This window comes from Oryctolagus cuniculus, chromosome 10 (genome assembly GCF_964237555.1).
Source record: "Oryctolagus cuniculus chromosome 10, mOryCun1.1, whole genome shotgun sequence".
NCBI classification, from domain to species: Eukaryota; Metazoa; Chordata; class Mammalia; order Lagomorpha; family Leporidae; genus Oryctolagus; species Oryctolagus cuniculus.
Window position 1 is genome coordinate 105,315,544 of NC_091441.1, and position 14,666 is coordinate 105,330,209.

At 43.9% G+C, this 14,666-nt stretch overlaps 1 protein-coding gene across 7 annotated transcripts in view; it reads right to left on the reverse strand.

Moving 5' to 3' along the window:
• Nucleotides 1-14,666, reverse strand: part of NKTR (natural killer cell triggering receptor) — a 47,090-nt gene that overhangs the window by 4,120 nt on the left and 28,304 nt on the right. For 4 of the 7 annotated variants that reach the window (XM_070050971.1, XM_008260248.4, XM_070050970.1 and 1 more), the window contains 7 exons: nt 14,332-14,487; nt 10,619-10,706; nt 9,904-10,049; nt 4,815-7,703; nt 1,569-1,664; nt 899-955; nt 324-428 (listed from right to left, as the gene is read on the reverse strand). In XM_070050971.1, coding sequence (XP_069907072.1) covers nt 324-428; nt 899-955; nt 1,569-1,664; nt 4,815-7,703; nt 9,904-10,049; nt 10,619-10,706; nt 14,332-14,487 — 3,537 coding nt within the window. Of the gene's footprint in view, nt 1-323; nt 429-898; nt 956-1,568; nt 1,665-4,814; nt 7,704-9,903; nt 10,050-10,618; nt 10,707-14,331; nt 14,488-14,666 lie in introns of those variants that run through there. The other 3 variants (XM_008260249.4, XM_051851821.2, XR_011379577.1) reach the window with 3 other exon arrangements.

Consider the following 14,666-nt stretch of genomic DNA (forward strand, 5'->3'; position numbering starts at 1 on the left):
TACTTCATAAAGTGACAAACTGGCTATTTTGAGCAAGTAGCCCTATTTAAGGAAGTGGGTCATGGTTTGGGTGCCCCCCATTCCTTCCAAAAAAGATATCTGTCTGTGGACATGTGAATACTGAAAACCTCAAGTCGGAATAACAATTACCAATAAACAATGCCTGGCAACTCTTAATACAAAGGCCACATATAGTAACTGCCTGTGGGCTGCTGGAATTCAAAACTTAAAGAAGTATTTCTGTTTTCAGGCTACCAGCATCAAGTCAGCACTTCACAATAAGCACCCACAGTGGCCTACAGAGCCCTAAGAGGGAGACCTACCTGGACCGCCTGTTGTAACTTCTACTTCGGTGGTAACTGTCACTCCTCTGACTTCGACTTCGACTCCGACTCCTGCTATAGTAGCTGTCGTAAGTATAGGACCTGCTTTAACAACAACAGCACATGTTACATTTTCCCATTTAAACATTCATAGGTTGCATGTCTTTTTAGGATTTGAAGAGGGTCCTAGCTTACAACACGGGCACTATCTGACAAAGTGGGAAGAGCTGCATGGCAAGTACTGGAAACACTGAACAAGTGCCCACATGAGACTTACATGGTACATAGAAAAATGTTAACTGACTCAGTTTCTCACTGAATCTGGGAGTTAATAGGCAGTTTTATTCAATGAACACCTCTCATTACAATCTGACACTGTCATTTTTGACAGTGCAACACGATGGACCAACAGACAAAAACTGTCAAAAAGACCTCATTCAGAAGGGGTATGATTTCAGGAGACAAATACATGCATTTAAGCTAATCAATGAGACATAACACTTTCAGGTAAGAATCTGTAACACTAGGCCTTTCCATTGTGCCTGCACAGGAGGTTCCCTAACCCCTGTGCGTACCTGGACCGACTGTGGGGATCATACGAGCTGCTCCTAGATCGGCTCCTGCTGGACGTCCTAGAATCAATCACATGAAGGACCATCATCTTATGGGGCAGGGCAAAACAGGCTCTATCAAACATCTAGACACTTGTCCATCAAAGTGAAAATACAGCACAATCCCACAGCTATGTATTTGTTTTCAGATGAAAGATTTATTGGAGTTTTAAAAAAAGCCTACTAGGTTCCAGAAGATGAAGTGTTATGAGGACCTTCCGGGATGCATATAAAGGAAGTCATGGGGAGGCTGGGCGGGGAGAGGGTGGTCTGCAGGGGTGGGACGCAGTGGCAAACACCTCAGAGGCCAATGAGGGAAAGAAGCTGGGGAAGTGGCAGCTGGGGTCACCCTCTACCTCACTTCCTCCTCTCAGGGCTTCTGGACCATCTTCCTATCCTGACCTCTAACCCCAGTCAAGAGGTGACTGCGGAGAGGAACTCAGGCTAAGCATGAGCCTCTCGCTAGCATTCCTCACTCTGGTAAGATCCCGTCCCGGCAACAGCAGGAAGAGCTAGGTGAGAAAACAGGCCAGTCAACGACGCAGGGCTCTTCTCCCTGGCTCCCCCACGGCACCTGCACAGCCCTGAGTGCAGATGAGCTGCAGACCACGGTGCGGGCGGGGCACAAGCTCACCTGTGGCTTTTGTAACTGCGGTAGGAACTGCTCCGGCTTCTGCTTCGGCCTCTGCTGTACCACCCTCGGCTCCGACTTCTGGAGTAGCTTCTTGACCTACAGTTAACACGAGTGAAACCACGTAACTACAGGAATTTACCTACAGTTCAAATCTGTTGCTGGCAGTGCAGGGAAGGAAGACACTCCCACAGGAAAGCTGTCTCAAACTCCTCATGGTGGCTATGAGGTGAGAGATGAGGAGGCAACCTGGAAACCAGCACGGTTTCAAGCAAACAGAATGAAATAAAAGCTGGTACAGGTATCCTGATAGGAGCCCTATTTGTAACACTGAAAGAGGAAAGGAGACAAATCTCCAGGAATGGTAGAATGGGGTAAGGCACAGACTTAAGACGACAGATTCTAAAGCAGGAAAATGAACCACAGCTATGTGTATCAACAGAGACATACTCTCTAGAGCACAACGTTGAGTGAAAAACACAAATGGAGCACATCTATACATTTAAATGACTTTATTTTTAGAAAGTTCTAAAATATGCAAAAATAACTTCATACAACATCTGTGGTAAAACTAGAAACACAATGAAATTCTAACAAAAGTTTAGCATAATGGTAGTCTACAATAGATTTCACCAGTTCATCAAAGCCTTTTCATATCTGGTTTTTTTCTTTTTTTAAAAAAAAAGATTTTATTTATTTATTTGACAGGCAGAGTTACAGACAGTGAGAGAGAGAGAGAGAGAGAGAGAGAGAGAGAGAGGTCTTCCTTCCATTGGTTCACTCCCCAAATGGCTGCAACGGCTGGAGCTGCGCCGATCCGAAGCCAGGATCCAGGTGCTTCTTCCTGGTCTCCCATGTGGGTGCAGGGGCCCAAGCACCTGGGCCATCCTCCACTGCTTCCCCAGGCCACAGGAGAGAGCTGGATCAGAAGAGGAGCAGCCAGGATACGAACTGGCGCCCATATGGGATGCTGGCTCCACAGGCAGAGGATTAACTAAGTGAGCCATGGCGCCGGCCCCCATATCTGGTTTCCAAAAATACCTTAACCGTTCATTATTTATATCTAATAAAATAAATGTAGAAAGGAAGCACTCCCTTGGTTCCCCCCACCCCCCACTGCTTTAGCCAAGCCCTTCAGGAACAGGGCCACGCAGTCGGGAAGAGCTCTGTGAGGAGCAGCATGGTAGGTCTGACTCAGTACACACTTAAGTTTTGGGAGCCATGGCCTGCTTCTAGTGGGTCTGCGTGAGAATGAACACATTATGTTTTAAAAAGGTTCTAGTCATTTACTCAACCCAACATTACAGAGCCAGACCTCGTGATATGACTGCAATTCCTGACTCCATGGACTTCACAGCCTAGTAGCGGGGGGTGAGACCCAGGCACAGGCAACCAAAAAGGGAAGTTGGGCAGTGTCCAGGCTTAGCCATCGCAGCCTACTACCAAGCTAGCTGCATAGCTTAGAGAAATTCCTTAGCCTTTCTATGTCTCACTCTCTTCATTTATAAAATTAAATACCACCCACTCCAAAGGCAGGCGTTAAGAAAGCTAAAAGGAGGGTGGCCAGCATCACCAACAGCTCCAGGCTGACTGGGTATAAATGGTAAGCAAACCAGAGCAGGCAACTTCTTTGAGCAATAGGAACTCAGAGAGACAAGGGCCAGAACTCACCAGCTTTCTGTGGCTATTGGGGTCTAGGCAGGAAGAAGAGCCAACTAACAAGGCATAAAGTGGTCTGAGAGGTATGGGGAGTGCTAGTAGAGCCTTCCAGAAGGATGAGGGCCTTGCAGAAGCACCTAAAAACCTCTGTCAGCTGGGTAAGATGTGGGGAGGGAAGGCACAGGAGACAGCAAGCAAGCTACTGAGAAGTGAATGGGAGACAGTTACCACAGATGGCATGTGGTGGCTCCTTTTTTAATAAGTCCGGGTTAGGAAAAAGCTAGTAAATGATTCCTACTGTATTTTAAATCCAACTGATTAAAAGTACAATTTAACCAGGGATATGAGTAGTTAAGAGTTAGGGTAAAACCATAAGCTGTTCTCAAGGGAGAGAATGCAGGGCCGGTGTTGTGGAGCAGAAGGTTAAGTAGCCGCCATGACACCGCCATCTCATATAAGCACTGGTTCCAGTCCTGGCTGCTGCTCCACTTCTGATGCATCTTCCTGCTGATGCACCTGGGAAAGCAGTGCAAGATGGTCCAAGGACCTGGGTCCCTGCTACCCATGTGGGAGACCTGGATTAAGCTCCTGGCTCCTGCCCAGCCCTGCTGCCCTGGCAGCTGTAGTCATTTTGGGAGTAAACCAGTGTATGGAAGGTCAATCTCTCTCTCTTCATTCTAGCTCTGCCTTTCAAGTAAACATGCACATATTAAAAAAAAAAAAAAAAAAAAAGGAAAGGGAAAAACAGGAAAGAACACAACACAACTACTTGCCACCACCACCAGTTTTGTTTGGGTTTTGTCCTGTGCTTAACTGTCCAGTCTATACTGATGAGAGATGCAGCTTTAACAACACCAAGCAATCCAAAGGTGAATAGCTGGGAGCTGGCACTGTGGTGCAGTGTGTTAACGTCATGGCCTGCAGCGCCAGCATCCCATATGGGTGCCAGTTTGAGTCCCAGCTGCCTCACTTCCCATCCAGTTTCTTGCTAATGCTCCTGGGAAAGCAGCGGAAAATGGCCCAAATCCTTGGGTCCTTGCACCCACGTAAGAGACCTGGAGGAAGCTTCTGGCTCCATGCTTCAGCCTGGACCACCCTGATCACTGTGGCCATTTGGGGAGTAAACCAGCAGATGGAAGATCTCTCTCTCTCTCTTTCTGTGTCTCTCCTTTCTCTGTAACTCTTTCAAATAAGTAAATACATCTTAAAAAAAAAAAAAAAAAAGGATGAACATCTGGATTAATGAACTCTAAATCCTGCATGTTCTGTAAATTCAGGATTACTTTGATTGCCAAAGCAAGCAGGCTCATTCCTTTAAAGAAAGAAAACCTGCCACCTGTCATGGTAATTCACTTCTACTGCTGGAGAGCTTGATGTCACAGCAACAGCTTTTAAAACTGAGCCCTAATGTCTGCTTCTGAAATCCCCACTCCCCACGTCCTCAATCTCCTCCCTGGGTCACACAGAACAACACTTCTCATTCCATTAAGATATTTGGAAATAGTGATCTTGTCTCTAGCTCCGACTTTCTTTCAAGCTACATAATAACAGACTTTCCTGAGGAGAAAAAAGGAAAGAGAATCTGCTCACCGATAAGAAGACGTGGAACTTCTTGATCGACTTCTTGAATGACTGTAGGAGACAGACCTTGTCCTGTGCCTTGATTGGGTTTCCGATTGACTTCGAGATCTGCTTGGGCTCCTTGACTGGCTATCACCATCCCGACTGGGCGTCTGCTCATCACTTGAACTCTCCTGATTTCTTGGCCTCCGGTTTAAGCGGGCTGTCTTTCTTACTTCATCAAAGAGAGACCCAGGGCGAACTTTATTTTTGCTCTTAATTTCTATTCTCAAGCCCTGTGGCTTCATTTCGGGCACAGCAGTCAATGTTTTAACATCCACGGCACTGGAAGTCATAGCAGTAGGTGCTAGCACGTTGCCCACCCCTTGCAAGGGCTTCCATTTGTTATCCGGGAGGTGGGCCTGGCTCTTCTCGGCCTCCTCCTTCTTGCCAGTCTTTTCTGCTGCGTTGCCCAAAGCGGCAGGGCTGCTGTCCTGTTTCTCTGCCTCCCCCACCGCTTTGCTCTCAGACATGCTGCTTTCCTCTTTCACCCCCTCTGCTTCAGCACGGTCCCTCTGCACATCCTGCTTCAGAACGGCACTCCTCTCTGGGCTGTCCAGCCCTGGGTCTCCCAGAGGGGAAGCCCCCTCTCCCTTGGCTGGGGAACTCCGCTCAGGCGTGCAAATCTCCATGTTGTCGTCTGTTTGAAGCACGTCCTCCACGCCGCTCGGGGCACTTCTCTCACTCTGCGGGATGTCTGGGGGAGAACTGGCTGCATTTCCCTCCGCAGTTCCAGCACTGGGAGAAACGCGGGGTTTGCTATCATCTTTAGGAAGCTGGTCACGATCAGATGCAACAGCCGCTGTGCCACAGTTACCTGAAAGGTTGCCCTCATCACAGGATTTCTTAGTTTTCGGAGGATTATCTTTTATGGTTTCGCTGTTGTCACAAACATGTTTTTTCTCTTCAGACTCCTGGGTAACTTGCTTTTCATTAATCTCCTCTTCCTCCTCTTCACCAAATTCTAGTGGAGGCTGCCAGTGAAATGCTTGTTTGCGCTTTGGAGCCTTGTGCTTTTTCTCTTTTTTCCCTTTCAATTTCTCTTTCAGTTTTTTGGTGTGTTCCCGTTTAAGATTTTCCTTTGACCCACGCTTATGCTTCCGTGTCTTTCCTTTATTGTTTTCTGAATCGGAATAGGAGTCGTCAGAATCAGAAGTTGATGACCGCTGTTTGCTTGGTTTCCAAACACCATTACCGTCAGGCAGTGAAGTGTTTGCTGAAGACTTTGTTGTGGGTTTGGCTTTGATGTGAACTTCGCTCACCTCAGACTCAGAATCTGATGTGGCCTCCCCTTCTTCCTTATCAGAAGACGGCCGGGAGTCGTTCTTATTCTTTCTGGTTACATCTCGCTCTGAATTAGATTCCGAGTCCCATTTGCTCCCAGCATAATTCTTCCTTTTGGGCTTGCTGCCATTTCTAAAGTGGTCAGAAACACTCTCTTTCAAGGTCCTTTTTCTTGACCGAGAGCATTCTCGCTCGGGCTTAGATTTCTCTTCATCTCTGTTTTTCTGTTTATTAGTGGCTATTTCCATTTTGCCCTTTTTCTCTTTGTCCTGGGCTGACTGTGCAGCGTGAACACTTGACTGCTCACTGTCTGAAGAATAATCTAAAGATGACCTACTTTCACTATACTTTCTCTGACATGAGGATTTGTTTCTGCCTCTGATATATTTATTGCCATGTGTCTTTTCAGAACTGCTGCTGTACCTTTTATGTGAAGTGTGTCTTTTCCCAGTGGATCTAAATTTCCTCTTGGCTCGTCTTCTGTCCTCACTGCTAACAGAAGTGTATGAAGATGATCTGCTACACCGTGAATGATCGCTGTACTTACTTCGTGAACGAGATCTAGACGATGGGGACCTGGACCTTGAAGGTGAACTAGCTGGACTACGTGACCTGGTGTATGATCTGGAATACGATCTACTCCTGGAAGACCTGCTCCTGGACCCTGGCGAACTTTCTGAACTTCTATCACTGTATTTCGAATAAGCACTCCGATCGCTTTCAGAATTCTTTTCTCTTTTATGGTAGGATGATGAACTACCAGTCTCTTTAATATTTGCTAAGCTATAAGTGCTCTGTATGGGCAGCAAATGGGTTGTTTTAGCTTTCATTTCCTGAATTCGCTCATAAGATGGCTTCCAGGGCTTCTGTCCAGGCTTCCATCTTGAAGGAGGGGGACTATCACTCAATGGTATTACAGGAATATTTTCTGCCACCACTGGCTGCACCACAACGTTTTCATTTGGTGGCACTGTTGCTCTTAAAGGTTCTGTTTTAACTGGTTTGTTTTCACTTAACTGAGAAATTGTTCTCCTTGGTGACTTGGAGGCTGTCCTTTGGTGCTCTGACTTGGAACTAGATCTGGACTTGGATTTACTTGGAGAACGTGATGAGGACTTTGATGCAGTCCTTGATCTTGAGCTTCCTCTAGAGTAAGATCGTGAGTGAGATTTCGATCTGTAGGAGTCTCTGCTGGAACGCGTCGAGGAGCTCTGGTCATCCTTATCAGATTTGGACCAGTCCCTCTTTGACGAGCGATGAGATGATAATGAAGAGGAACGAGACCGCCTTTCTCTATCACAAGAGGATTTCATTCTTCGAGTGGAAGACTTGGAGGACTCTATGTCAGATGGTACAACAATCCTCCTTTTCTTCATCTGTTTGTGTCTTCTGCAGTGTTTCTGCTTTTTTGTTTTCTTCTTATGCTTGACCTTTTTCTCTTTTCTGCGTTTTTTATGGTGACCATCAGAGTGTCTTGCTGTACTAACATCAGAATAATATCCGTTATAGGACCATGATCGGGATCTCTGGGACAAGCTTCTGTCATCCCATCGGCTTGAGCAGGGATCACTTAACCTATAGAAAAGGACACAATATGCATGCAGTTACTTATAAGCAAGTTTTCAAAGACTTAAAGCACATCTCTTTTTTTTTTTTTTTTTTTTTGACAGGCAGAGTGGACAGTGAGAGACAGAGACAGAGAGAAAGGTCTTCCTTTGCCGTTGGTTCACCCTCCAATGGCCACCGCGCTGCAGCCGGCGCACCGCACTGATCCAATGGCAGGAGCCAGGTGCTTCTCCTGGTCTCCCATGGGGTGCAGGGCCCAAGTACTTGGGCCATCCTCCACTGCACTCCCGGGCCACAGCAGAGAACTGGACTGGAAGAGGGGCAACCAGGACACAATCCGGCGCCCCGACCGGGACTAGAACCCGGTATGCCGGCGCCACAAGGTGGAGGATTAGCCTAGTGAGCCGCAGCGCCGGCTGCACATCTCTTATTAACAGAGTACTTGACATCATCAACATCATTAGCACACACAGGAAGCAGGAATCAGTTAAGGCCTTCTCTTGATCTGATACTTTCAGAGACACACACTGAAGAGATTCACTTACAATTCTTTTTCAAAGCTAAGCAAAGAATTCAAATGTAATAAGAAAATGTTTTAGAAAACCAAAACAACTCATCACAAAAGCACTGACTACTACTGAGCTCACGGCTGGGATCTGCTTATAACCTTTGCCTCCAAGAGGAATTTTTGAGGGATAGTAATACTGAGTTCTCAGTCAATTTCGTCGATCTCCAGAAACAAGAATGGTGCCTGAATCATGTTTTAAGAGAAGCCTCTTTCTCTTGTGAAGCTAGCATGTCTGCCCGTTTTCTCTGCATTTCACAGGGGTGATCACAATTTATCCCTAAGCTGTAGTTAAACTACTTAAAACAAAAACTGAAGAAGAAAATTCATGACAACAGATGAAAACATTACCTGGGAGTCCTCAGCATCAGAGTCTAAGCTACTTCCCCATAGCACATGGACATCTTTTCCTCCTTCCAATTTCACCCCAGCGAAAAAGAAAATTCTACCATGAAGGATTACATAGGGCCCCAATGAGGTATGTTTCACCAGCTACTCTGGGGCCAGCCCCATTCCTAAAATAGCTATTCAACTGTGGGGTGTCCCTGAGGGTAAGAGAGTGGACCTTTCTGAAGAAGCAATAGTCCTTGGAGCCAGAAGTTAACACATACACGGGGTACAGGTTCTCCTATCTGCCTATTAACTGATTCATTACTAACACACCTGGCTAGGAAAAAATCTGCTAAATAACTTTTAAATCCTGACTATTGGCCGGCGCCGCGGCTCACTAGGCTAATCTTCTGCCTGTGGCACCAGCACCCTGGGTTATAGTCCCGGTCGGGGCGCCGGATTCTGTCCCAGTTGCCCCTCTTCCAGGCCAGCTCTCTGCTGTGGCCCGGGAAGGCAGTGGAGGATGGCCCAAGTGCTTGGGCCCTGCACCCGCATGGGAGACTAGGAGGAAGCACCTGGCTCCTGGCTTCAGACTGGTGCAGTGCGCCGGCCATAGCGGCCATTTGGTGGGGGTGAACCAACGGAAGGAAGACCTTTCTCTCTGTCTCTCTCTCTCTCACTAACTCTGCCAGTCCAAAAAAAAAAAAAAAAAAAAAAAAAAAAAAAAAAAATCCTGACTATTTCTAAAATTGGGTAAGAGAACTTCAAAAGAGTGAATAGGCTTTTTAGTTTCTTTTCTTTTCTTTTTTTTTTTTTTTGACAGAGAGAGACAGAGAGAAAGGTCTTCCTTCCGTTGGTTCACCCCCAAAATGGCCGCTATGGCTGGCGCACTGCACCAGTCTGAAGCCAGGAGCCGGGTGCTTCCTCCTAGTCTCCCATGCGGGTGCAGGGCCCAAGTATTTGGGCCATCCTCCACTGCCTTCCCGGGCCACAGCAGAGAGCTGGACTGGAAAAGGGGCAACTGGGACAGAATCCGGCACCCTGACCGGGACTAGAACCCGGGGTGCCGGTGCCGCAGGCGGAGGATTAGCCAAGTGAGCCACAGCACCGGCAGCTTTTAGTTTCTGTGAGGGGGAAACAACATTTTCTACCTAGTTATCAACAACATCACCAAGTATTTTCAAATGCATTCCCTTTGGGCACATTCTAATTCTGACTGTAAATCATTAATGAAAAATCCAAAATTAAGTCTCTAGTCCCAGGGCACAGAGAAAGCAGCAGACACAGGCTGGTGCCTGTTCTCAAAGCTCTTACTTATCTCCTTTACTCCACTTCTCTCCACTTGGTGGCCTGTACGCCCTCAACCGCTGCATTTCTGCTTTCCAGTGTGGAGGAGTTTCACTGCTGTCATCGTCATCTGATTCAGAGCAGGACCTTGACCTTGGAGGTGTGTGATAGCGCTTCAGAAACAAAGAAACAGCCATTTTAAAAATGCTTCTATAAATCTGTATATATGAAATACAATAAACTTGTACATCTTAAATAAATTTTTTTCAAAAAGAAAAAAAAATGCTTCTAGATTACAGTCTTATAGGACACAGTTAGACTAAAAAATCCAATCTGAGATCCCATCAAAGGGAATTATTCAAGTAACAAAAGGATGGTATGAAGTTACTTCAAACACAATGGATTAAAAGGTATTCACCTGTAATCCCACATGAAACTGCCTCTTCAAATTCCTAATAGCCATATTCATTAGCCTAAGGTCTCTCAAAAGACTCATTAAATGTTTCATCCTTTTATTTCCTAATGAAACCCATTTAAACACAGTAGTAAACTTTAATGTAACAGAAGTATCTGCTACCTCATAACTTTGGAAAATATAACTAGTTCCTTCAACAGATTTTGTATTCTACCTAAAACTAAAGCTAGGATAAAACTATAAAACTAAAGCTAAGATTTGTCTATATAGGTAAAAAAATTTTTTTACTGTTAAGTAATTTGAAAACAGAAGACTCTTAACACTTACAATTGTGCCCCTTCCTTTAATCTTCCGACCAGACTTGGACACAGATGGTTTCTGATCATTCACAACAGGTACAACATCAGGAATCTTCCTAGAAAAGATGGTGATGGAAATCAAAAATAAGCAAACGCTAGGCAGTTGTCTCAATGTTTAAATATAAAATTTACACCCTTATAATACACAGTACTTCATTTGTCCAACATTCCACATAACCACATTTTCTAAGCAAATCCTTTAAATGACAAAACTTAAACAAGTTAGCTAACTGGATAGAAATACAAGTTCATGATACTTGTATCTATCTTTTTAAGCATATTATCTTTACACAAAACTTGTCTTTCAAAACAGTGATTTCAAAGAGAACACTGATGCTTAACTGTATTTTGGCATTTACTCATTTATTATTTATTCATTTATTTTTACTTGAAATGCTGAACAACAGAGAGACAGAGACAGACAGACAGACACAGAGAGATCCTCCATCTCCTGGTTCATTCCTCAAAAGCATGCTGAAGTCAGAGCTGGGCCAGGCTGAAGCCAGAAGCCCAGAACTCCAGCTCAGTCTCCCACATGGGTGGCAGGGACTCAACTGCTCGAGCCATCAACCTGCTGCCTCCCAGGGTATGTATTAGTGGGAAGCTGGATCAGAAATGGAATGAGGACTCAAACGCAGGCACTTTCATATGGGATGTGGGTGTCTTAACTGCTGTGCCATTTTTAGCAGTGTGTCTCCCCCACTGTCCTGTACTCTTCACAGTCCTCCTTCAATGCTTTGAATCTGTGCCCTACTGAGTGAGTAATTCTAAGAATATGACTTTTGTGACACAGTCCTCCATGCATGGGAAGTCTCTTTGTACTCCAGTTTATTGGGTGTCATTATTATTAACATGCTGGCCAGCTTTTATTGGGCAAATACTATGTGTTGGGCATTCAGTTGCATTTTTATTTTTTTTTCAATTGTGGTAAAACATACAACATAAAATGTGCCATTCTAAATGAGTAATTGAGTAGTATTAATTATACTCACAATGCTGTGCAACCATCACCACTACCTTTCTAGAACCTAATGACCCCAGAGACTGTCTTCATTAAACACTAGCCCCCAGTCCCCTTCTCCCCAGCTTCTGGTAACCTGACATAAAGAAATTGTATGATAATTGGGTACTCCAGGAAGTCTGTAGAAAAACTAAATTTAAAGATAATTATTTTTCACAGACTTTCTGAAGACCCCTTGTATTTGTCTTTTTGCATCTGGCTAATTTCAAGAAGGGCAAAAATTTCCACATATGTTTTACTAATAAAATTCAACACGTAAAAATAAAAAATACTCTCATTTTTTGTAATACAGGTCTACTGAGAAGAATGGAATGGGAGGGTGGGCAGGTGAGGAACAACAATTATATAGGGTCCCAAGCTAATATTCTCTATTAAAACAGGTAATGTTAATGCTGCTCATCAGGTTATGCTGATCTGTAATGAGATTTTTATAGATGACCACAATGTGTAACACTTGAAATACTAAAGAGCTCTAATCATGCCACTGTGTACCCTATGAGTGAGTGAGTGAGGCACTAACAGTGCCACAAACAGCCTAAGAAAATATGTAAACAAATGGATGTGGCTAGGTTTCAATAAGACCTTATTTATGATAACACCAGTGTCTGCTAATAATTGATAGAATTAAAAAGGAGAGAACGACCCAACATGGGAAGTGGGATACACAGCAGACTCATAGAATGGCAAATGTCCTAAACAGCACTCTGGTCTCAGAATCAGCCCTTAAGGCATTCAGATCTGGCTAAAAAGCCCATGAGAGTTTCTCAGGCATGGAAAGCCAAGACACTGTGGCAAAAAATGACTTGAATGGAAAGATCTCTGGGAGTGAGATCCCAGTGGAAAGAACAGGCCTTCAAAGAAGGAGGTACCATTCTCTGAAGGGAGGAGAGAACTTTCACTTTGATTATGGCCTTGTCTAAATAAGGTTGGAGTTTGTGAACTCAAGAGGCTTCCATAGCCTTGGCAGCTCATGACAAGAGCCTCAGGTGATTACTGACATCATAAATAAGAGTGTCAATTGTTAAATCAACAACAGGAGTCACTGTGCACTTACTCCCCAAGTAGGATCTCTGTCCTTAATGTGTTATACTATGCAAATTAATGGTAAAACTAGTCTTCTAACAGTACTTTATACTTTGTGTTTCTGTGTGGGTGCAAACTGTTGAATCTTTACTTAGTATATATTAAGTTGATCTTCTGTATATAAAGATAATTAAAAATGAATCTTAATGAAGAATAGGATAGGAGAGGGAGTAGGAGATGGGATGGTTTGTGGGTGGGAGAGAGGTTATGGGGAGAAAAACTGCTATAATCCAAAAGTTGTACTATGGAAATTTATATTTATTAAATAAAAGTTTTCTAAAAAATTTTTTAAAAACTTTTGATTAAAAAAAGACCTTATTTATGGATACTAAATTTGAATTTCAAACAATCTTCATGTCACAAAATACTATTCTTCACTTGACTTTTCTCTCCCAAACATCTGAAAATATAAAGCATGCTTAGCTATGGATTGTAAAAAAAACACTCAGTGGGCCAAATTTTGTCCATGAACCATAGTTTGCTGACTTCTACCACTTTTGTGTTGTAATTATAAAAAAGAAAGGTAATTATCATGTTAAAACTATTAATTTAAGGATGCTTACCATTTCACAATAGCTTTTTAAAATCAGACAATATCAGGCTTTAAAAGTATTTAATGAACTATGTGGTTAACTATATGTAGAGACCTGATTATAAACAAAGACACTTAGGTAACCTCTCAGTTTCAGGATAATTCTTCACAGTGAACTTATCAATTACACCAGCCACATGGTATGTAGACTCAGTTTAATACACAAATACATTAAATACTGGGGCTGGCGCTGTGGCACAGCGGGTTAACGCTCTGGCATCCCATGTGGGTGCCAGTTCTAGACCCAGCTGCTCCACTTTCAATCCAGCTCTCTGCTATGGCCCGGGGAAGCAGTAGAAGATTGGCCCAAGTCCTTGGGCCCCTGCACCCACGTGAGAGACCTGGAAGAAGCTCCTGGCTCCTGGCTTTGGATCGACGCAGCTCCGGCCGTTGCGGCCAACTGGTAAGTGAACCATCGGATAGAAGACCTCTCTCTCTCTGCCTCTCCTCTCTCTGTGTAATTCTGACTTTCAAATAAATAAATAAATCTTTAAAAAAAATACATTAATACTATTTTGGGAACTAAATCTAAAACTATGCATTAGCTTTTCCAATGCAGGGAAGTTATCACTGAGCAAGTTAACATCAATATATTTATGATACTAAATTATATATCTAATCACCATGCAATTAATTTTGCACTATTCAAATGCGAACATATTTTATTACTCCATTAGAACAGAGTTCAATGAACTCTCTCCTCTGATAGCCAAAAACCTCACCCCTCTAATGAAAGGTCAAGGGAGCAATAAAATCATGAGATCAGTAATGGAATAGAACTCCAATGAGAACTTTTCCAGCCAGTTTGCCTGACTGCCTTTTACTGCCATAACAGGAGAATGATGGACGCATGTCATTCCGCAACCTCTGTCTCCCACAGTACCTCTCAAAATGCTCTGAAGGGGTCAAACTCAGCAAATGAGTGTGAAACTGCAATAAGCTGATGGCAACACCCAGCAGGGAAACACAGGCTCGGTCCACTCACGGTTCGGGTTCCACAGGGACGACAGGCACATCTCTTCTCAGTAAAAACCGGTTCTCAGGCACTGGAGGAATCTCTTCTGGACGGACCACCGGCTTTTCCCTTTTAGTACTTGAATCCACTGACTTTTTCCCATTGGTCTCACTCCTCTCACAGTAACTTAAAAAGACACACCAAGTTGCCAATTAAGATATGTACTGCTTGCATTTTGTAATAATAAAAGCACATAAAATTCACTATTGAAAATAATGCAAAACTACTGGTAGATTACAAGTCTCATTGGAAAGGGTTATACAATTTTTACAAAGGGAACAGAAAACATTAAGTCAGTGAAAAAC